Source organism: Macrobrachium rosenbergii, chromosome 40, assembly GCF_040412425.1.
Source record: "Macrobrachium rosenbergii isolate ZJJX-2024 chromosome 40, ASM4041242v1, whole genome shotgun sequence".
NCBI classification, from domain to species: domain Eukaryota; kingdom Metazoa; phylum Arthropoda; class Malacostraca; order Decapoda; family Palaemonidae; genus Macrobrachium; species Macrobrachium rosenbergii.
Window position 1 is genome coordinate 22765166 of NC_089780.1, and position 25000 is coordinate 22790165.

The 25000-nt window shown below is 35.4% G+C and overlaps 1 protein-coding gene across 9 annotated transcripts in view; it reads right to left on the reverse strand.

Annotated features, from left to right (window-relative positions):
• Positions 1–25000, reverse strand: part of RhoGAP100F (Rho GTPase activating protein at 100F) — a 331548-nt gene that overhangs the window by 50069 nt on the left and 256479 nt on the right. For 7 of the 9 annotated variants that reach the window (XM_067083319.1, XM_067083325.1, XM_067083323.1 and 4 more), the window contains one exon: positions 23898–25000. This exon is cut by the window's right edge and continues 362 nt beyond it. In XM_067083319.1, coding sequence (XP_066939420.1) covers positions 23898–25000 — 1103 coding nt within the window. The remainder of the gene's footprint in view (positions 1–23897) is intronic. The other 2 variants (XM_067083320.1, XM_067083324.1) reach the window with 1 other exon arrangement.

A 25000-nucleotide genomic window follows, 5' to 3' on the forward strand; every position in this document is an offset into this window, starting at 1 on the left:
ATCTCTGTCTGTCAGTCTGTCTGTCTCCGAAAGAATGATGATGATGATGATGATGATGAAGATGGTGATTATTATTATTACTGTTGTTGTTATTCTGACTGACTGTCCCTTATGCAGGTCAGGCTGGAAAATCAAAACTGTCAGACGTTGTAGGTTATGACAAAACTAATCTATGCATTACACACTGGGTCGTTGCAACAGCTCACGTTGTGCATTAGACACATACAATGCACGAAAAGTGAAATCACGTGTGTGTGATATATATATATATATATATATATATATATATATATATATATATATATATATATATATATATATATATATATATATATATATACTCGTATAGTTGTATATATATATACATATATACATACATGTATATAAATATACATCTATATATATATATATATATATATATATATATATATATATATATATATATATATATATATATATATATATATATATATATATATATATATATATATATACATATACACACATATTTAAGAAACAAAGTTTACCCTCGAGTTCTTTTATAGAACCTAACCTACGTAATAATCGTCGTGAACATAAAAATATTTCGTGATATATGCGGTAATACTTATAACCCCAAAATACTCACTTTTTTCCCAAAAGACTGCAGTGGTTATACCATCCACAACAAAAATATACAAAACAAAAACAAAAAAATACCAAAACAAAAAAGTTGCATGTCACTTCTTACACATACCGTCGTGCGATATGGCAACGCTTCAACTGTTGCCATGTAGCCCTATCATTACACCAAGCAAGCCACACGTTGTCTTCAGTTCCTTTAAGGATTTAACACCACCCCCCTAAAAAGGGGGGTGAGTGGGCTAAAGGCAACTCAAGCACCCCAAAATTGGGGGCCGGGTCACCTCACGCATATTTGCGTCCTTCTCACGTGATCGCGATTTGTCAATTATTGGTAGTTTTTTATTCATATTTCTTTTATTTATTTTTTTATCCTTGCGTTATCTCTCAGTCCATGAATGTACGCCTTAAGAATGTCATGTGAAACTTATTTAACGCAAATGGTAGAGACTATATGCACAGTCTTTTGGAAAAATTACGCTAAAAAAGGATTGTAAATAATCTCGTATGAAATAAGGTGAATTCTGAAAGCTGTAGGAAAATCAGGTTAAATTACCAGAAAGAGAATTGGCTTAAAAGGATTAGTCTTAAAATTGGACGTAAAAATTGAAGTGAAGATTAACAACGATGTTGAATACGTCCTAATCATATGAATGAAACTATGATAAATATTTATGCATTCTGAGATGTGCGATCTATAAAACATTATATACAATGACTGATGGATATCTTCGATTAGGTGAGCCATAATATGATGGACAAGATTATTTTGAGATTTTGACAATTAGACACCTGGAAAAGATCATAATTCAGGCTTTGCGAATAATTATTACATCGATTTACATTTATAATCGAACAATTTTACGAATTATGAATATGTATTACCTACGATTAAGGAAAAAAAAACAGAAATCTTTGAAAGAAAAAGAACAAAACATCTTAGGTTACAATTTTTTTCACCTCGTAAGCTTCCACGTCCCTCTATAAAAAGACATTTTTCAAGTAATTAATCAATGGAGATGATTCTATAAGTCCATTTATTAAGTTAATTTTCCCATCATATCGATACGCTCTTTTTACGAGCAGCTTCGTCACAATTCCTTGTAAACAAGACTACTTAACTGATTTGGTTTCTGTAAATCTAATAGCTAAGATGCTTTACAGCGCCTTTACAGTCAGTAGCTAGGCAGATTATGATGCTGTTAAAATCAATAGCCAGAAACGTTCAGATGCAGATTATGTCTAGCAAGAAGCTCTCTTGACAGTGTTAAAGCCGATGGCTTGAATGATTCAGCTACACTTAAATACAACAGCAACTCGGACTCAATTGCTGTTAGAGCTATTCGCTACGATTAATGCGGTATAGCTAGAGCTAATAGCTATAACTGTTCAGTTACTGTCAGCGCTACTAGCTAGAATCATTTTGTCAGTTAAAGCTAGAGGTACAGCTGCTGTAATACCATAGGCCCGAATGACTCAGTTGCTGCGATAAAGCCAAAAGCCGGAATCACTCAGTTGCTGATCAAGCCGAAAGCCGGAATGACTCAGTTGCTGGTAAAGCCAAAAGCCGGAATGACTCAGTTGCTGGTAAAGCCAAAAAGCCGGAATGACTCGGTTGTTATTAAAGCCAAAACCCAAAATGACTCAGTTGCTGCTGAAATCAAAAGCGGAATGACTCAGTTGCTGTTACAGCCAAACGCCGGAATGACTCAGTTGCTGCTAAAGCCAAAAGTCGGAATGACTCAGTTGCTGTTGGATCCCAAACCCGGAATAACTCGGTTGCTGCTGAAGCCAAAAGCCGGAATGACTCGGTTGCTTTTGAAGCAAAAAGCCGGAATGACTCAGTTGCTGCTGAAGCCAAATGCTTGACTGACTCAGCTGCTGTTCAAGACAAAGGCCGGAATGACTCAGTTGCTATCAGTACAAATACCTAGGGGATGACTCTCTAGCTCTTCAATCAAATGACACACGAGTGTTTAAATCCAGTAAGACAAATGATTTGAAAAATGGAACAGGACATTAACTGCTGAGATTAAGTACCATCCACAGACGATAAGAGATTGAGACACAACCTGTTGAAGAAGTTCCGACAGTCTCAGTAAAATACTGAGCTGAGTAATAAGGATAACAATCTGCTGATGGAAAAAACGGAGCAGCTACTGAATACCCTCGTAGAGAGAGTATGATATGACTGCCAGTATAAAAGGGATTAGGCACTAATTCTGGAAGACAAGGCAAGTCACAGTCAAGATGAAATGGGTTTCAAAGGCCGTATAGTACTAAAAAGAAGTCAGAGGATTATGTTATAAAAATTTGCAGTTGAATTTCAAACATGATTATAAGGTATGGAAAGCGAAGAAAAACTTATCTAAGGATGCTGAGACCTATGCCTGAAGTAGACCCAAAGACAACTGGAGTTGTTAATGTTTCTTGAAAGAAGTAGGCGTCTTTGTTCCCATATTATGAGGTGTAAGTTTCTCCCTATCGCCTTTTCTCGTTCTGATACGGGATGAGACATTTAAACTATAAAGTATGACATTTTCCTCTTTACCACTGGAGATATGGCAATCATTCTCTCCCGTTACACACACAGCAAAGGAAAATCACTGTCTTTGTTTCTGTAAGAGAAGTAAAGCACTTTCCATAATGACAATGTGAGCAATTTTCGTACGTATGAGGAATGAAGTCAAGGTTTGAAGTAAGGTCCAAGCTACTGAATACAAGGATTATGATTCCTTCCAACCATGTGAATAGTAGAAAGATATCTTTCACAGATGGGTATAATAGCAGGAAGATACCTTTCAGAGATGGGTACCTCCTCCTAGTATAGAAAACGAGAAGTGTTTACGTCCAATACCAAAGAATAAATTCATGAAAAGAGAAAGTATCTGAGGTGTAGCAAACACGCAAATAATCTAGATTTAGCAAAGAAAGAAATGAAAATTAATGTTTCCAGAACTTCCTACGATATACTGCATTCATAAACATTATTTCATTCTCTCGTACTCACCTTTCCCTTGTTCACGCTTTCTTTATGCATCACAAATGGTAGACATTTCTTTCTAATGCATACACAATCACTTAAATGAGACATTCCTAGCCGTTCAGTGCTATAAGACAAAAGAACATAGATTATAAAAATACTTTACCTACCTCTGAAACTCCTGCTACCTTCCTGCAAACACAAATAACTTCACAATGATATAAAACATATTTTCAGTGACTCCATATCTATCTCGCACCTTCATAACTTTCATTTTTGACTCATTACACCTTAATAACTTAACTTGAATTCTTCAGTTAATTCATTTCAAGCCCTTCCACCTTCTTCCACTTTTACACTAGCCTAGATCTTCATCCGCCTATAGCTTGTAATTCACTGAAGGCTTCCCAAAGGCACTGAACCCCCTAACTCAACCTTTCAACTGCAAACATCAACCATTCCTTATCTGACGTTACTCTTTCCCTTATGCGCTAATTTTATACGTTTACAGACATACACATGTATATGTATATATACGTATATCTACACATCATACATAACACAGCCAAATTACAATACAATAAGAAAATAATAATTAAGGAACAAAATCATTAACTGAATATGGACTAGCATATCTCCCGTTCATTTGATGAGTGTGAATAAGAAGAGTTGTTTGAGAGGAACGTACTCTCTCACTTTCTCTCTCTCTCTCTCTCTCTCTCTCTCTCTCTCTCTCTCTCTCGCTCTCTCTCTCTCTCTCTCTCTCTCTCTCTCTCTCTCTCTCTCAAAAACTCCAGATTTTATGTCAAAGATCTTAAAATGGGTACTGTTATTGCAAGAGCTTCCGCATCGTTGTGTACTTAATGCGATTTTTGGTTGAACGTCCGGAAATCGTCCGGGGAGCAAAGACCCCACAGGCTGACAAAACATCTCTGGGAGGATAAGAGAGAGAGAGAGAGTTTCCGAATCTTTTTCCCTCTGGTTCACTATCCTTGTAATGGAGTCCTTGAAAGAGAGAGAGAGAGAGAGAGAGAGAGAGAGAGAGAGAGAGAGAGAGAGAGAGAGAGAGAGAGAATGTTTCCCAATCTACCTTCCATCGATGATTCACTGTCCTCATGATGAAGTCCTTGAGAGAGAGAGAGAGAGAGAGAGAGAGAGAGAATATCTCCGAATCTTTCTCCACTCTGATTCACTGTCCTTGTAACAAAGTCCTTGAGAGAGAGAGAGAGAGAGAGAGAGAGAGAGAGAGAGAGAGAGAGAGAGAGAGAGAGAGAGAGAGAGAGAGGAAGTTGTGATATTTCCCTTAAAGTGATTCGGCCATTAGCGTTGACTGGGATTTCTCAGCGATATAATGGTCTGGGCTTAATTCATTCTAAGGCTTTCGCTGGCGTTCCTGGATTTGAAGACATTCCCGTGGTTTCTTTATTGTGATTTAAAAGGGAAGGGTTTCTCTTTCATAATGGTATTTCATATACAGTGACGAGCATAGACGCATGTGTGTGTGTATATATATATATATACATACGTATATATATATATATATATATATATATATATATATATATATATATATATATATATATATATATATATATATATATATATATAATTGCCAAAACAATATTGCTTACATTCAGGGAAAAAATCTAACATGATTTACTAAACGATCTGCATAAAACGATTGAAATAATTAAGACAAATGCTATGAGAGTACTTGCTTTCCAAAAACTATTTATGTACTAGGTGATTTAACTTTTACCTCATTCATATACGTCTAATATACAAACAATTTTTTTAAGTTTATAAGAATGATGCGTCAGAAAAAAAAAATAGGCGATTCGGTTTATAATACCTTGGCATTAAGTATGGCATGAAATCACATTTATTCATGAACAAGATATATATATATATATATATATATATATATATATATATATATATATATATATATATATATATATATATATATATATATATATATATATATATATATATATATATATATATATATATACATACATGTATATAAAGACAAAAGATCACTGAAACCTTTACAAATAATAATGAATTCATTCACAGAATAATACTGATATGCCTTTTATAAAAAAAAAAACTATTAAGTGAGCTTATACATAAATAAAAATAAGTTTCCAAGAGAAATCCCAAGGAAAAGCAGTAATATTGGGGTCACCCCGTGATTCACCTTACCGTAAAAAATATTGGATCAACTAAATTATAATAGTATTAAGGCATTACATCGTCTTCCTTTTAGCTCTAAATATTATGATGAAAAATTATACTTTTCCTGAAAATAAATGTCAATCCAACCTTTTTTTAAAAGTCCTCTTCCACCCACGATTTGGTTTTACTTTTTGCTACAGTATTTTAATAAGCATTTTTTCTAATCTTGTATGTATTCTATTTGGTAAAATTTTTTCCAAAAACACATATATATATAATTTTGCTGGGATCCGCTCTTTCCTTTCCGAAAATTGAGGGGTTCGTGTTATGCATTGCAATACCAGACATTTGTAAAGCGAATAATATATATGTGTAGTTATATGTAAATAAGTTAATATATATATGTGTGTGTGTATAAAACATATTCAAATAAATATCCATCATCACAACCTAAAATATTAACCTTCGTTGTATAAGAAACTCATATTCTTCCATAATTCACCTGTTTTATAGTTTTAATATATACGTCTCCACATAAAACATCATCATATATTAATAAATCACTCAGTCATAAATATTCATTGCAAAAGAAATATGTCAATGAGAACAACAATTCTTCAAACTACTGCTAATGACTAGAGCAATCTACCACATCTAAGCTCCAACAGACTAGTTAAAAAAAATACATTAAAAAATATTTTTTTTCTACCAGATGACCACATCAGGCAAAAGGAGAGACACACTCTTCGAGTTTTATCAACCACCCTGTGGTAATCAAAGACTTGTTTGAGATTGTTAGATTGAAGGCCACCTCGTGTATTTGTTTTTACGTTGGTCTCTGGGAAATACATGCTTCTCGCCTTGGGTAATTTATGCCTGATTTATTTATTTATGTAATATTCGAATATTTTTCATTACATAAGCCTTGGTTTTCATCTCACTCTCTTGTGAATTTGAATCCATCAGCTGATATCTTTCCTAATTTTGGGTTTCGCTTTGCAGGAGTGTTGCAAAGCATTATAATTCTCCTTATTATAATCTATCATGAATCTTCATTAATGTCGTATTTACACTGATATTCTTTTAGATTTATTTTTGACATTAATTTTAACAAGCCTCCAAAGATTACCATGATGATTTTAACCCTCATTTGTGACATGTAAAGTCAAACGGACGAGAAACATACTTCCACTGTTCTCCAATGGCCTCAGTCTTTCAAATTAAGGTGCAATGTAAATATTGAATATCTGTGTTTAAGCTTTAATGTAATGAACAATCAAAATTTCTTTATTTTCTCAATTTTCCTGGGAACTGTCGAGCGGAGGTACTGTGGGCAGATAGAGACATGATCGACAAGTTTTTACAGTCGACTCGACCTCCAAAAAAAACATGTTTAATGATTAATCGTCATATGACGTCATGATGAATGATATTCGATATTCAGAATATTCATCTCCCATCACGTCTCATCGACACACAAAACATCCGCCAAAGGCTCATCACTTACAACAAGGTAGTCATTTATTTTTTTTTAAAGGTTATATCAAAAGCACACATGTTCTCCATCTTGCATTCTCCTACTGTACATTGACTGGGATGAAGGAGGGAAAAGAGAGGATATCTAATATTGTTTTTCATCATCTTAGGAAACTACAATCATAGGGAACCACATCAACATCAACAACAGCAACAACAGGAATGGAAACTCCTCATCATCAACATTTGGTCAACATCCCGTATTAAAACTACTACATAAAAAAGTCCTGGCAGGATGGCAACAGGCTGAGCTTTTTACCTTAAAAAAAAACTGCATCTGCCACGTAAAAGGATATTTGAGCTCAGGACCTCTTAACTGTATGAGAGAGGTTTCTTATGACAGCTGAAAATAAGCTCAGACGATCACTATCCTACAGGCTATGAGAAATACTCCTTCCCATATATCTCAGATTTTGAAAGGTCTCCACAGTTTCCTGAATGGAGAGGGACTTGTAGTGTCTCTCATGAGGAATTTAGTAGTGTCTCTCACTAGGAATTTGAGATATATGGGTAGGTTTGGATCCTAGATATAAAATTGTTATGGTAGATAATGAGAGATCTTGGACAGGGACGAGTTACGAAAAACACCCAAATTTGACAGACAACTTGGAGGGCCAAAGTCGGGAGAATATTGTCTAAAGAAATATGGGGCAATGGGAGGGCATGGAAATAATGCAAAATAATAAAAATGTAACTAAGTAAATTTTCAAAATAAAAGTTATAAAGAAAAATATGTTTGTTTATAAAGAAAAATTATATTTGTTAATAGAAAACTAAATCATTTTTATATCAATAATGATAATGATGATTTTCCCCACAAGTAAGATCATAACAATTAATTTCATAAAAAAAATACGAAGACAGGAATAAATGACAAATATTTTAAAAACTAAAAAAATATGACTTAAGATGAGAGGTTCCTGGAGAATTTCGGTACCATAAAAGAAAGTCAATAACAATGATTTATAATGCTGTAACAAAGATAATCCCGTTCCTTAACTACTTCAGATCAATGGTATGAGGATTAATTAAAAAGTGTTCTTAAATCTATATAAAAATAATTATATAAAATGGCGTATGTATATGAAATTAGGATAATTCAAAACTTAAATGACTGCAGAAAGCAAGATTAGACGAAACAATCCAACTGGGCGCATGTATACGAAATTAGGAAAAGAGAAGTATTACAAAGTAAAACTAGACGAAATGAATGCAATAAAAAAAGCACCCTAGTGGGGCAACCCTCCCTGTTCTTTGGACAATGACGAGACTAAGGGGACCAAATATGTATCATATTTTTAGCACTTAATGAGAGGAAAAAATAAGCATATTAAATCACTGTTCGGCTGGCCACGGCTTGAAGAGTGGTACAATCTGGTACACACCTCGCCTTCCTGGTAGTAGTAGTGGTAGTAGTGGTAGTGGTAGTAGTAGTAGTGGTAGTAGTGGTAGTGGTAGTAGGTAGTAGTAGTAGTAATGGTAGAGGTTGGTGGTCATGGAAAAGAGAGAGAAAGAGAGCTGTAAGTTCAACACTATGACTACTGTGATCAAAGTTTATAAAGTGAATTATGTTTCTCTCTTTTTCTTTTTTTACTCTAAGAAATCTATCAGGTTATTATTTATGCATTCTGAACAACAGTTAAATCTACTTGTTAATGTTACATTACAGAATCAACAAGTTATACTTCAACACTAAGGCTAACTATCAAAATTCAAATGAACAACTTGATAATTTGTTGAATATATAAACAGAAATATTAACACATTTTAGTGAAGATGCAGAGCATGGGAATTCACAAGAAGCCAAAGCATATAAAACAGCCTTTTTAAGCATGGGTAACAATGAGGTTGGCAAGCGTATTGCTCAGTTCTGCGATTGGATTTTTAATCATGAAGCTTGGCATAATATAAAGAGTTTTAAAACTAAGTCCAAATATCATAGGCTAAGCTGCATCAGAGTAGCGAGTAGAGTTAGTGAAACGAGGGTTGCAAATTCCGTAGAGTTATTTTCTCCCTACCCGCGTAAGATACCACATTGGAAAATGTGCCGGTAAAAATCAGCGGGAACAACATAGATTTGTTAGATATTTTTGTTCTTATTAGTGCATGATGCTGAATGAAAGATATACTTTTAACGTTATTAATTTTTATATTAATTTTGTTAATTATGAATGCGACATAAAAATAAAGAAGTCTAAACAGTCTCCTCTAATCTAATCTTAGTGAATTTACAATTTTGTGTTCGTGTTAGTAACAATTTTGGAGATATTAAATTCGAAAACATAACTAATGAATATGCCACTATATTAGGATAAGCATGGAGATGTTTATATACTTCATTCTTATAATTCCAAAACAATCCCTGAATCAATGTTCAAAATCTCATAATCTTCAATTAAACTTCTCTTACCGCCTCAAAATAGTCAAAATTATCAAATAGTAATTAATCCTTTCCTTAGTTACTGGATTATAAAATGAACCACGTAGATAATCTAATCAATCTCAGGGTTAAATAATAGCAATTTCCAAGTAGAATTTATCCTTAACTTAGCTTACTAAATTAAAAGCAATAATTAGAAACGGCCCATCTTTGAAAGCAAGCAAGCACAGATACATACCATTATCTTATAAGCTTAAAAAAGTACGAGAAAAAGACGAGGATCGAAGGCATAAGCAAGCAGTAGTCAAGCAAGACATGTTAGTAATTAAAAAGAGATCAAATATATATAAAACTATACAGCAAATATTAGTGAGAATGCAAATATTAGTGAAAATGCAAATATTAGTAGAAATGCATAAGCTCCTGTTACTCTGATTAGAAGATATTAGTAAATAGAAAATATCTTAATTTTTACTTACCTCCAGTCCAAATACAGCTTCTGCTTAAAGCTCTACTTAATTGATCTACAGAGAGGAGGACTGAATATGTATATGTATATTCCTACTTGTATGTATATGTAATTATGTATGCAATTATATGTCTCCTAAGCATGTCAGTTTCAGGCACATATTAATCTAAAGAATCTAGTATGTCTCAAATCGCATATTTAAAAAGGGAAGTAATTATGTGCCTGTGCATCTGTTACTAAACATACAGTACCTATACAAATGCGAGAAAACTATATGTCATATTTAATATATACGTGAATGTGAGTGCATTTTAGTTGTCATATACGTTTGTGGTTGTATAAATACATTTATGTAGGTATCTTCATTGTTAGTTAGGATCGTCTCTTTAATAGGATGCATGTATATGTGTATACGTGGATGTATGGAAATCAGAAAGTGAAGATCTATTTTCGAGTAATATACCATTCAGCACAATTTAAAATGTAGGTAAATAATTGGTGGAAAATAAAAGTAAAAATAAACAAAGCCACAGTTACGTCTGATGCCTGGAAACCCGAATATTATGATCAGGATACTACAATGAATTTATAAAAAATATCCACCTCTGTTTGACCGCATCCACAATAAATCTAATTTCTTTACTTGTACTTGAAAGACCAACTGTGACCTTTGTGGAAACCAACATAATCATTCAAGAGCTATTATCGGAAGCCAAAATTAATTAATTCGCCTAAAAACGTGAGATATTTTCTAGAATCAGCCTTCAATATCTATTTATATCCTAGGTATCTGCCTTCTATTTACGGCCTTAAGTCTTGTTCCTTAAAAATAAATTATGCTTTATAGAAAAAGACATCACTTACAGTCACAGTTATCCTACTACCTACCGAAGTAAGGATGAACTAAATGATTTAGAACTGCTACACTGGATTTACAAGTTATCTCATTCTTCCTGAAATAACTGACCTCAAATAATGTGCCCACTTAGCCATTTACTTTGGAGGGGAAATATCCACTTAAATGACTCTGACTACATGAATATTCCGTCAAGTTATTTTTGATTTAAAACTTGCCATTTTTTTTTTTCAGACTTGAGAACAATATATCCTAAAGTTGTAAGACACCTAGGTACCGTTTGCAAGGAATCTTATTTCAACAGAGCTGAATGTCTGAGGTTTAATGTCTCTCATCTTCTGATATACGTCGGTTTCATTCTTGGTCCAATGAGTCAATGTTTACAACATTCCAGGATCTTTCGCTTCATAAAAGTTACTGTATCAGCGAATTTAACCTAACGTCCTTAGTCTATAAGGATGCTAAGTTTGTACGTACTACCCATCTTGTAGACTATCAGTATCATCATTAGGTTGGGATAACAAAACAGCGCATTCCTCAGCACCAGAGGTAATGCATTCCCTTTAAGGCAGAATTGTGTAGCAATCTTCTTGGAAATAGAGAGGATATTGATGTTCTCCAGTTGAAGAGAAGACATGAAATGCCCTTTAAAGAGTTATGAGTTTGTGATCTAATTCATTCTAGGTATTCTGCTTTTCCTGTCAGTTTTAGATCTTTTTTAATTTTTACATTCATCTCATTTCCTCATAGCGTTGGGCCTTTTTTTTTTTTTTGGTGGGGGGGCTCTTGCGCACAAGTGTGATTAAGTCGAAATAAAAAAAAAAGAACATACGTATATAAGAAATTCACAAACATTTTCGGAGCGAAATGCTCCCTCTTCAATTAGCGGTTCGGTTTCAGTGTTTCCACACCGCAGTTGGAGCATGACGCTCAGAAATGCATTTAAATTTCTTAAATATAATATTCATTCTCCAATTTTTTTTTTTTTTGCAAGTTTCAAAGTTCGATATTGATCTGTTGTAACCACGTGATCACGCATTGAAATAATATTAAACGAATTTATCTATTTCTGAAAATCACTTTTATTTTTTAGGGCAAACACTATTAACTTTAACAATCTGTCAAGTACTTCTTTCTTACTTCTGTTTTCAAATGTTCGATGCAGGTCAGAGTCGCACAAGTTGAAATGCTCCTTTTCATATTTTGTATTGGAAATATGAAATATGTATTAACAGTTTGTTTTGCGCCGGTCCAGGGCATTCGAAATAATAATAATAATAATAATAATAATAATAATAATAATAATAATAATAATAATAATAATAATAATAATAATAATAATATTATTATTATTATTATTATTATTATTATTATTATTATTATTATTATTATGAAAAAGAAAAGCATAAATATGAATAATTATACAATAAAACCCAATAATGTTAATAAAGTCATTATTATTATTATTATTATTTGCGAAAACGAAACTTGACAACAACAACAACAACAACAACAATAATAATAATAATAATAAATAATAATAATAATAATAATAATAATAAAATAATAATAATAATAATAAACACCCGATTTCAAATTCAAAAGCCCCTGAAGATCGCCTTCCAAACTTCACGACCCAGAACTGTAACAACACCCCTTCCCCCCAAAAAAAGAAAACGACCCCTAACCATTTCTTCGCAGGGAACGCCTCTCTCTCTCTCTCTCTCTCTCTCTCTCTCTCTCTCTCTCTCTCTCTCTCTCTCTCTCTCTCTCTCCCTTATCGTCGGGAACACAGCGAAACATCGCCGGGAGAATATTGGCATACGATACCCAGACTATCACGTACACTCGCCAGAGGAAATGTATCTTACAATTTCCAAGTCTCGCGTTCACCTGAGTTCGACCTCTTTCTCATTTTTTTTCTTTCTGTCGTTGTTTATTCATTTTTCGTTTTTCAAATATTCTTCGTTCTTGCGTCCCCTCCTCTTTCTTCATTTCCTATCTTCTTAACCTGCCTTTCATTCTTTTGCCATTCTTCTTACTTATTGTTTTTATTTTTATTTTCCGTTTTTCATATTCTTTTCGTTTATTTATTTTTTTTTAAATATTCTTCGTCTTATGTCCCTCCCCCATTCTTCATTTCCTTTCTCCTTAACCCGTCTTTCATTCTTTTGCTACGCTTTCTTTCTTCTTCTTGCAATATTTCTCTTTTCAGTTTTTCATATACATTTTCTTTTCTTAAACCCCATCCTTTTTATCTCTTATTTTACCCTTTCTTCCTATGTCTTCCTTTCATTTTTACGCTTCCACCATTTTTCCATCCATCCTCTCTCCCATTTATTTTTACTCCAATCTCATTTCCTCCTTTCCATTTGTCACCTAAGATTCCACTGTTCATTTTCTCTGATTTGGTGAACTGCACTGATAAATGGGACGCCACAGTGAAGGCACCTAATCAATAATCGATAAGTATATTGCAATGGCACAAGAGAAGGTAAAACGTGGAGACGGGAACTTTCTATTTATAGCTCGCTCTCTCTCTCTCTCTCTCTCTCTCTCTCTCTCTCTCTCTCTCTCTCTCTCTCTCTCTCTCTCTCTCTCTCTCTCTCTCACACACACACACACACACACACACACACACACAACTGTATTTTCCGTAGCATTTGAATCAAAATTATACGAGAAAGTCATGAATTTTACACAGCATTTTGACATTGCTGAGAAACAAGTCTCTCTCTCTCTCTCTCTCTCTCTCTCTCTCTCTCTCTCTCTCTCTCTCTCTCTCTCTCTCTCTCTCTAATCAAGCTAAACTATCTTTCCAGTAATACTTAATCGAAAATTACGTTTGAAAAATCATGAATTTAAACTCCTGCATTACGGCACTTGAAAATAATTAAAATTACCAACATATTTCTATCATTATTAGAGCAATTAACACGAATAATAACATCAGCTTTACATCAATGACTTATAAAAATATAACTGATCAAAAATAAAACGTCTGAACCAAAGCCAAAACTACGATAAGCGAGCAATATATTAAAACAACACAAGAAACCCAAATACAACGCCCTCCGAGTACCGTCCAAAATGGAATAGTTTCCCACATAACCAAGGAAAAAATCTCCGTTTTCTTTGAGAGTTTAGACCAATCTTCGGTGAGTGAAGGGATATTTTCTATTATGGCTAACCCCAACGATTCTTTTAAAGTAGATGAGACCTTGGAGGGTACGCCGATACTGCTTTATCATTTTTGGTGGTTTTTTTTATAATCTTTGAAGTGACATCGATAACCAGCACGATAATTCGGTTGGGGAATGTACTTCCTACTATAATATGGCGGTTGCTGTAATTTGTAGACATCTATAACTTAAATGTTGCAACGCCAGTTTTAGTTACAATAAATCGATCAATAATTCTGTAGCTTGTATGGAAAATTTGGCTACAAAACGAAATAAAAATTTCAATTAAATGTAAAAAAATTTATTATTTTTTTCCGGACCACAAGAAAAACAGCAGTTTTCAATTGAGAAGTCCATTTTGAGACAATCTACGATAATATTACTGTTAATGTAGTCTGGGTGGGAAATCAGGGTACAAATCGACATAAAAAATAGACGAAATGTATAAAAACTGATGATTATTTTACGAAATATCATAAAATTAAAGGTTTCTTAATTTAAAGTAAAATGTATTTGGAAATCTTTAAATGTAGTGCTGTTTTGAAACCTCAAAAAAATTAATGTATTTATTACAGAAACGACTAAATTTTCAACCTTTTTTCGTCCATAATATGCAAATAAAAAAATACTTTAATATAGGTCTCCCCTATTCATCTCTCTCTCTCTCTCTCTCTCTCTCTCTCTCTCTCTCTCTATACATTTTTAAGCACCCTTTGCAAAATACCTGTAAAACAACGAATCAAATAATATTGGAATTTCATGCAGATTTTGAGTAGCTTCCTGTGATAATCTAACGAGAAACGATCAGCGCAAAATAAAATAAAATGAAAGCCATTTTAAACTCAAAAGTGCCGAGTTTAGCACTTAAAAAACCGAAAAAAACCACTGGAAAATATTCTTTTCTATCAACTCAAAACACTGGCGACACACCCTGGTTCTATTCAGGGCTGCCAATTCCTTTTCGAGAGACAAAACTGACACCAACGACATCGTCTCCAGCAGTGCTGCCAACCGCCTGCATCTATACTACGCCCCGCGGATATTGGAGATTAAAGTCATACGCCAAAAGCGTCCTGTAGAAGGATTCCTCGGGCCTTTGATCCAGATTTTTCTCAATAAGCAATAAGATGTCTTTAGAAATAGGATGTCTTTAGACGGTATCCGATGAGATCGGCGGGGTCTGTTTCCCGAGAAGAAGAAAAAAAATACATTCGGAGAAGATTGCGGTGGTTCTATTCCCAGACTGTGTTATGGGTTAAGTGTGTACTAAGTTTGATGTGAATTACATCATAACTCCTTTCCTCTCTATTGCAATCTCTCCTCCGTGAGATGAAATAAAAAAAACACATACACACACACACACACACACATATATATATATATATATATATATATATATATATATATATATATATATATATATTATATATATATATAAATATATACTGCATATAAAATACTGAAAAAGGCCATTTAAAAGAGAAAAAGAGAAACAAGAGAGAGAGAGAGAGAGAGAGAGAGAGAGAGAGAGAGAGAGAGAGAGAGAGAGAGAGAGAATCATTCTTCTCTAAGAATAAAATTCACACAGCCATCGTTTTTCAAGACTCTCTAGTTCGTAATTTCCTTTTGATGTGAATAAAATGATCAAGAGATAAAAAGACCAAAGACTTAAGTAAAAAATTAGGAAAAAAATTAATTTCTCTCTTATTAAATAAAAAACTGAGAAGTACGCATAAGCAATTCTACTTCGGTTGGGGTCTAGATATAAACGCAACGCTTTAAAATACCTGTAGTCTTCAGGATCGATGGAACGCCTCTTAAAAGAAGCGAATACAGGCTACAGAAATGCTGTTACGTAAGAAAACTGTATAACTATATAACACTATAGCCTATAAAATCATCTAATCCCTTTTTAACTTAATAAATCATGCGTGTTTCAGTTCTGTCTTGCTAAATGTGTAAGAGTTTGAACGCTTCTTAGCTATTTCTGTAAATTTTGAGCTAATATAAAATAAAAATATATTAAAATTACATATTCAGTTACGAAATTTGCTCTACAATACTGAACTTACTTTAAATTCCTGAAGCTTTTATTTGGAAACCTTAATTTTATTTTTCAAAAAGATTCAGTAAGCTTTATTTTATGATAAAAGCACATAACTCTAAACTGAATCTCAATACAGCATTTTAGCTCAGCTACTTCTAAGTTCGTTTAAAGAATTAAAATAGATATATAGGTATATATACATACATATATATATATATATATATATATATATATATATATATATATATATATATATATATATATATATATATATATTGTGTCTCTGTGTTGTCTATGAGATCTTTTAGACTAAAACCCAACGGCAGAAAATATCAAATTCTCTTCAGAAAGAAACTGGCCTCATTCCTTTGGAACAAAACAGACAAAACGCAAATTAAAAACAAAGGTAAATTAAAGAAGAAAAAATCATCAATTTGGAAAAACGATAAAAAACATAACCGGGGTTGATTAACAGTAAAGCAAAATGTATGTGTAAAAACAGAAACACAGTTATTGATGGTAATAATAATAATAATAATAATAATAATAATAATAATAATAATAATAATAATAATAATAATAATAATAATTCAAGGCCAAAAATTGAGAACTCCCTCGAGAGGCAAATGTTGATAACCCAAGTGGTGTTACTGTTAATAATAATAATAATAATAATAATAATAATAATAATAATAATAATAATAATAATAATAATAATAATAACGAAACATTCAAAGCAAAAAAAAAAAAAAATGAAGGACTCTCCTCCAGAGGCGGATGTTGATAAACACCAGCTTAAAAAAAAAATAAAACTCCTTCCTGAGGAACACACCTTCCGTACCTCTATCCTTCGTAATATCGCCGACGCCCGCCGGAATAACAATGCCACTTCCATCTCTACGTCTTAGGGGAGGGGAGAAAGAGGGGAATAGGGGAGGGAGGGAGAGAGAGAGAGAGAGAGGGGGGAGGGGAGGAAGGGGGTAGAGAGAATGGCGTCCCCGAAATAAGAGCTAAGAATAGCGAAGCAGGGAGAAGGGCGGGAGTGGGGGAGGGGGGAACAGCCACATGAAAAGAGATGGAAGAAGTATATGCGAGTTGCAAGATGGCGCTGCTTCTGGCGCTGGGAGTCTGATTTGGCAAATCCCTCTTATATTTACATTCACGAAACGGAGGCATGGAACTGCATACATTTATTCCCAGGGAAATAAGAGTGGGGATATATGTGTGTGAGAGAGAGAGAGAGAGAGAGAGAGAGAGAGAGAGAGAGAGAGAGAGAGAGAGAGAGAGAGAGAGAGAGAGTACTGGAGGAGGTGGACATGAATGTAAGAAAAATAATTTTGAGAAAGGATGATCATTAGTGCCAGACAGACAGAGAAAGAGAGGATGGGTACTAGCTAAAGAGAGAGAGAGAGAGAGAGAGAGAGAGAGAGAGAGAGAGAGAGAGAGAGAGAGAGAGAGAGAGAGAGAGAGAGAGAGAGATTCCATAGCATAAATAAGATCAAACAAAAAAACAAGACAAATTCCTGACTGTACTCAAGATTTTTATTTCTTTTTTTACAGGAGCGTGAGAATGGGAATCTGGCTTAAGTGGGCAAGAAAGCTTTCAGGTAAGTTCCCGATCGTAGGAATCAGATTCAATTGTGGATTTAATGTTGTTGCGTGACGTAATATGTATAATTTTAACACCTGTTTCTTCACACAAATATGCATAAATATACACATACATACATACACACATATATACATATATATATACATATATATATATATATATGTATATATATATATATATATATATATATATATATATATATATATATATATATATATATATATATATATATTGTACAGTATATCCAAACAGTGACTACGTAAGTAAGAACCTTTCATGTGAGCTATAACTTTGTAAATCTATGGTATACCAATTAAATGAAATCAAGAACGCTTGTTATTACGACTTCCATAACAGTATTTAGAGAGTTTTAGAACAATCTTCAATTCATCGGAACAACCACGCACTAATTTTAAATAGCTTTTATACCGAGGGACTATTTTTGGAATTCCTATCAATCTATGGACTGCACAAGATTATGAAATAAGTAAGAGGATTCGGTGTACCAGTACCATCTAATCTGATCCTCAACAAGCAGTGTTAGTGATTATATGATTATCTATAACAACAACAAATAGTTTATGAATCCAAGAAAGCAGACAATTAAATAGAAAACTAATAAAACAGACAATTTCTACGACACTAGTATTACTAATATATTTGGTGAAAGAATGAAAAATTATACACATATCGTTACGGTTTCAAGTGCTTCCTTTTTTAGGAAGGTGATCTCTCTCTCTCTCTCTCTCTCTCTCTCTCTCTCTCTCTCTCTCTCTCTCTCTCTCTCTCTCTCTCTCATCTACCCTTTAATCCGGCAACAACAACCCTAACTAAAGTGGCATTTTCATCCCTAAAACATTTCAATAACCGGAATTACCTTATGATTTCACCCCGCTAACACTTTCCTTCTCCCAAGAATAAATAAGAATTAAAAGAAAAACTTGATAAAACAATAATTGTAAGAGATAATGACTTGAACGTTCCTTGTATTGTCAGAGAAATGAGAGAGAATAAAATAAAGTAATCGGTCTGAGACAGAATGAAGACAGTCTACAATGCTTTTAGCAAAACCCAAAGGCGTTATTCGTGATGGAACCGGATTAATGTTATAAGGGTTGAATACGTTTTCGGAAACCTTTACAATAATAGGGTGCAGAACCTTTTGGCTAAGGGAGGTTGAGCTTGGGAAGGTTAAGAGCAGATTTTAGATAAGATTAGGCTGGTTAGGTTAGGTTAGGGTACGCTTGTTAAGATAAGTTTTAAGATTTAGAAATGTTCGGAAGCAAAATAGCGAACCTTGTGAAATATCAACAAAAGGCAGTCGATAAAACACCCTTGGTAATCGTGTACTAGTTGCGTTTATCGAAGGATTTATGCAACGAAAATCTGATAGCCTTAATTATTGAAAACTTGAGACAAAAACAACAATGAGAAAAGATCCATTTCTCAAAAAAATATAAGTGAAAATATTAAGCAGACGGATGTATACTACATTAATCTCCAGCTGATAGAGAACAACTTTTTGAACGGAAGAACAGCTAAAGGTTAGCAAAAAAAAAAAAAAAAAAAAAAACTCTCCACTGAAGCCAGTCAGAGATGGAGACGAAAAACGGCGGAGTTTAAATCCCTAGAAAGTAGCAGACACGTCTCTTACGACGAACAACCCTAAACCCAGGGAAAACGTCAGCTGAGAGAGAATCCCAAAGCACAGAAGTAGAGTAACAGACGTGAGTGGCCTGGGTCGTTTCGCAGTCAAATGGGAAAAACGACTCCCTGGATAAGTTCTTTAAGTACTATATTACCTTGCAACTGGTAGGAATACTTTCCAGAGCACCAGTGTTTAACAAGATCAAAACAAGTAAAGTAACGACGTTCTTATGATAGGTTAGAACTGATTAGCATCTACAATTAAAAGCTGCTTTTTTTTCTTTCACAGTGACGTCCTTCGTTCATGGTGTTTCTTCACAGGAACAAGTTTCCTAAGTTTCTTTTGCTTCTGAGAAACAACGTTTTCTGTAAGTTGTTGCTCCGCAAGAGCAACAAGTTTCTTTAGGCTGTTGCTTCAAAGGCAGAAGAATTAAAAGTTTCTGTAATTTGTTGCTTCAAATGAACGACAAATATCTTCAGAGTTTACTTGAAAAACACAACACGTGTCTTCGAACTTTTTTCCCTTTTTTACAGAAAACAAAATTGTATTCTGCGATTTCAACCAATTTGTAATTACTCATTTGTCTTGGGGTTTATCAAACAATGAACTTTCGAACAAAGCAACAGTTTAATATCTCGACACATACAACGAAGATAGATATTCTCATTTTTTTTTCGTCTCCTGGCACCCCTGTTCTCGACAGCCAACAAAAAAGCAATTAAAATTTCTGCAAGCCCGGGTATAAATATGGCATAGTTGTAACCCTGGCTTCATTAGCCTTTCAGAAGTGGTGGAGAGAGCACAACCGAAACGTAAAGGAATGAATACACTTTGGACAGCTGTGATAAAATTTGCCTGCTGCTACAAAGAAACTCATTCATGAGATTGAGAAATTGCAATATAACCTCATTCGCATCCAGACGGCCATTCCTTTCAGTGAAGCTTGTTTAATAAGAGGGTCTTCTTCAGAAATAATAATAATAATAATAATAATAATAATAATAATAATAATAATAATAATAATAATAATAATAATAATAATAATAATATAGAGACAGGAGAATGAAAAACAGAACAGAGGAATGGCACAACAAACCAATGCACGGACAGTACATGAGACAGACAAAAGAACTGGCCAGCGATGAAACATGGCAATGGCGACAGAGGGGAGAACTCAAGAAGGAAACAGAAGGAATGCTAACAGCGGCACAAGATCAGGCCCTAAGAACCTGATATATTCAAAGAACAATAAATGGAAATAACATCTAACCCATAGGCGGGAAGTGTAGTATGAAAGGCGAGACCGTAAACCACATGGCAAGCGAATGTCTGGCGCTTGCACAGAACCAGTACAAAAAGAGGCATGATTCAGTAGCAAAAGCCCTCCACTGGAGCCTGTGCAAGAAACACCAGCAAGCTTACAGTAATAAGTGGTACGAACACCAACCTGAGGGAGTGATAGAAAACGATCAGTCAGAGATCCTCTGGGACTATGGTACCAGAACAGATAGGGTGATACGTGCCAACAGACCAGACTTGACGCTGATTGACAAAATCAAGAAGAAAGTATCACTCACTGATGTCGCAATACCATGGGACACCAGAGTAGATGAGAAAGAAAGATAAAAAACTTCAAAGTATCAAGGCCTGAAAATCGAAATAAGAAGGATATGGAATACGCCAGTGGAAATTGTACCCATAATCATAGGAACACTAGGCACGATCCCAAGATCCCTGAAAAGGAATCTGGAAAAACTAGATGCCCAAGTAGCTTCAGGACTCATGCAGAAAACTGTGCTACTAGAAACAGCTAACATAGTGAGAAAAGTGATAGACTCCTAAGTAGGCAGGATGCAACCCGGAACCCCGCACTATAAAAACCACCGAGTTGAATACGATAACTGTGATAGACAAAAATAAATAAATAATAACAATAATAATAATTTGTCCCTTCAGTCACATCACTAAAACATTTACGATACATCAATCTTTCTCGACAGCTGACTGTACGTCGGTAATAAATACGGAGAGGTTACCTTCAATAAAACATGACTTCTGATCTCGACCACCAATCACATATAAGCAAAATTGAAAGTTCGTCAAATCATTATAAAATTACTGAGGAAGAACGCTTGTCAAACGCCCAAAGAATCTACTGTGAATTCAAGATGATACGTACATCGTTACTTTTATGACGTACTAAAAATACACATTCTAGAATTAAACAACGAACGAAGTGTGAATTCAAGATGATACTTAAAATGTTATTTTTAGGAAGCGCTAAAAATACACTTTTCAGATATCAGGCAAAAATCTACTGTGAATTCAAGATGATACTTGAAAAGTACTAAAATGACACATTTATTACGTGACTATCAGTAACTATCAGGTATTCCTCATGAATGCGTTACCAAGACATAAGAAATAATATCTACCTCCAACTTCATTGCCTAGAATAAAATTAGTTTCACATACTTCAAAACACTAGCTTGCAAGACTCTGAAAGCAACCACCCCTTCCCCTTCTACTCCCCCACCTCTCACCAGAGTAGTAAAAAGCAATCATTCCCACGACCCTCTTGCCTTGCATTGTAGAACGTAAATAAATGAAGGCATCATATCGATCGAGAGAAATATATTCTATCAGACCGGGGGCCTTCGACCTGAATGCATTTTAAGTGAAAATTTAAAAATACGTCCCTTACTTTTTGGGGAGACGTATTTTCATATTTATCTGAAGAAGAAGAAGAAGAAGAAGAAGAAGAAGAAGAAGAAGAAGAAGAAGAAAGAAGAAGAAGAAGAAGAAGAAGAAGAAGAAGAAGGAAATAAAAGAGGATTGACGTGAAAGAACAGCACCTCTAAAATAACTGATGTATGATTCTTCATGGTGACCGGAGGTCCATTTAAACAACTCTAAGCTCTGACAAGGTTCATTCAGACAGCTCTAAGCTCTGACATATATAACTAATAAATCTTCAAGAGAATTTACTCATATAAATAATAAAAGTCATTTACCTTGAATCTAATACAGCAATTATTGTGAGTGTCACTATGTTCTGAACTTAGTAAACTTAAAATTCAGAGCAGTTTGTCATTGCTATTACATTCTGGAAGCGTTGTTTTAAACAAAACCTATGATTGTCGTGTCGTGACTTATTAGAATGGTTTGTTAATTATCACTTTCGTTTGCAGAATATTAAGATGCCTTTAAGAAGGAGAGCTAAGCAAAGTACTGGGCACGGCATTATCTTACGTAAAGTTGAGTACGTAGGCAAAAATGAAGAGAAATATAAGCACTTACGCACACAAATACGAATACATATAAATATCAATACTAGTATGGCCTAGCTGTTTGACCAAACTAGTCTTAAAGAATCCCGCAATAAAATGCATAAATGTTATTATGCATTTCTATTAAAGTACAGTTTACTGCAATGGACTTCTTTCAAAATACTTGATTTAGAATGCTAGTCACAGATTATCTTAAATAATAAAAGACGTATGAAACTGACGACAGTCGAAATGAGATATTAATTTGCTGACGCCATCAATAATGATGAAAACTAACATGATATCCGTATAGCATAAAAATATTATTTACAGAAATTAATTCTCATTATATTCGAACCTTATTTTGCTTTTGTTTAATACAAAATGTCGATGCAGAGGCCGACGGCGTGGAAAACCTAGTGATCTTATATAGCACCGAGAAATGGCTGGTGATCATATGATTCTTGAATGCGCTGAAATTACCTAAGAAAATCATGAGTTAACCATCGCTTTTGATAAATAATATTTTAAAGATAAGGAAGGGATTTCACGAATGCAATAATTATGAAGAAATCTGATGATTATGTAGAAATGAAAATAACTCTCGTTCGGAAACACAAGATGAGCGAAAAAAAAAGGCCTATGTAAAAGTCACTGACTTGAATACTGTCAGTCTTTATACGATATTTTTCTGTTATAACGTTAACTACCTTAGGACACCATCTTTAATAACTATATATGTAAATTCTGATTTTGAATTTAGTTTTCCTTATGAACGAATTCATATAATGCTTTGGTTATAACTTTAAGCTTTAGTCTACTTTAAGCCTAGTCATTGAAGCTGCAGAAAAAGTATATTAAATAATTTTTCCTAAGTTTCAGAAATAGATAAAACAAAGGGAATTAATCTTAAAAGAGAGAGGAAGTTAGTAAACACTGAATAGGATTTCATCGCTACGCGAAGCGTATTTTTTTTAGAAGACTCTAAAGTAAAAATATTTAGAGCTGGAAAAAATATTAAACGTGCAAGTTGTTAAAAATATCAGTCAGTGTGGAACTCACAGCCATGGGGGGTTTTGGAGGGGGGACGGTGCAAAGCAAGGGCGTGCTTACCGTGCGTGAAGAGAGAGGGCTGTTGCTTACCTCTCTCGGTTCCTGTAGGCATCTCCGGAGCGCTGACGGCCCCGTCGCTCTCATCTTCGCTGGCGGCGGGCCCTCCTCGGGACTCGAACCTCACCCCGCGATGCCTGGAGGAGTGTCGAGGCAGAGAGTTGGAACGCGTCGCTCCCATGCCCGGCGGGGCACCGGCGTGGTGGGCCCCGCGAGCCCTGGCCAGAAGGGACGACCTCGGTAACGTCACTTCGGTGTCGCTGGCGTAGTCGACCGAGCGCGTCCTCTGTCGCAGGGCGCTGAGTCGTCTCATGGTCTCCTGGTAGCGTTCTAGAGTTGTGCGGTCAGTGACCTGAGCACCCGAAGGGTACTGTAGGGTGGCGGCCTTCAGGCGTCGCGCCGAGGGGCCGCTGCCTTCGTAGTCGCTCAGGCTCTCGCGCTCGGTGGCTGGGAGGCGCTGGTCGCTGAGGGTTCTCGCCAAGCGAGGTCTGCCGACGCTGGCGCGCCCGAGGGTGCCGTAGGAGGTCACATCCGGACCGCGGAGGTGGGCGCCGGCCAGCAGCTCGTCCGGCGGAGGTCCGTAGAATGCGTGTACGCGTTCGGCTAAGGACTCGAGCGTTTTGGGGTAGGATCGCTCGTAGGGCGTGAAGTGCTGCTGTTGGGGTCTCGGCTGTTCGGTAATGACGGGGGGAGGAGGCTGGTAATATCGGTCCAGGTCCGGACCTGGGGGAGGCCTTGGAGGGGGACCATAGGGAGGGATGGGTCCTCCCGGAGGTCCCGCTTGACGGGCACTTCTTGGTTGGTAGCCTGGATGGGTGGCGTGAGGACCCATCTGCAAACCCGGAGGGGCCCCGGGAGGGACTTGAGGCACGCCGTAGGGGCCCTTTCCTGGGATGCCTCTCGTCCCGTAGTAGATGAGAGGCTCTTCGTGCCTGAGGGCAGACATGTTCTCCGGCGGGCGGTACCGAGGCAGTGTGCTGAATCTAGATTCCTGAGATGGGGGGACTCCTGGCGGAGGCCTCGAAGGTGGCGGGGGCGGGCGCCCGCCCATAGCACCCAGGCGAAGGGTGTCGTCATTGCTGTTGGAGTCTTCCAGGGGTTCTTCC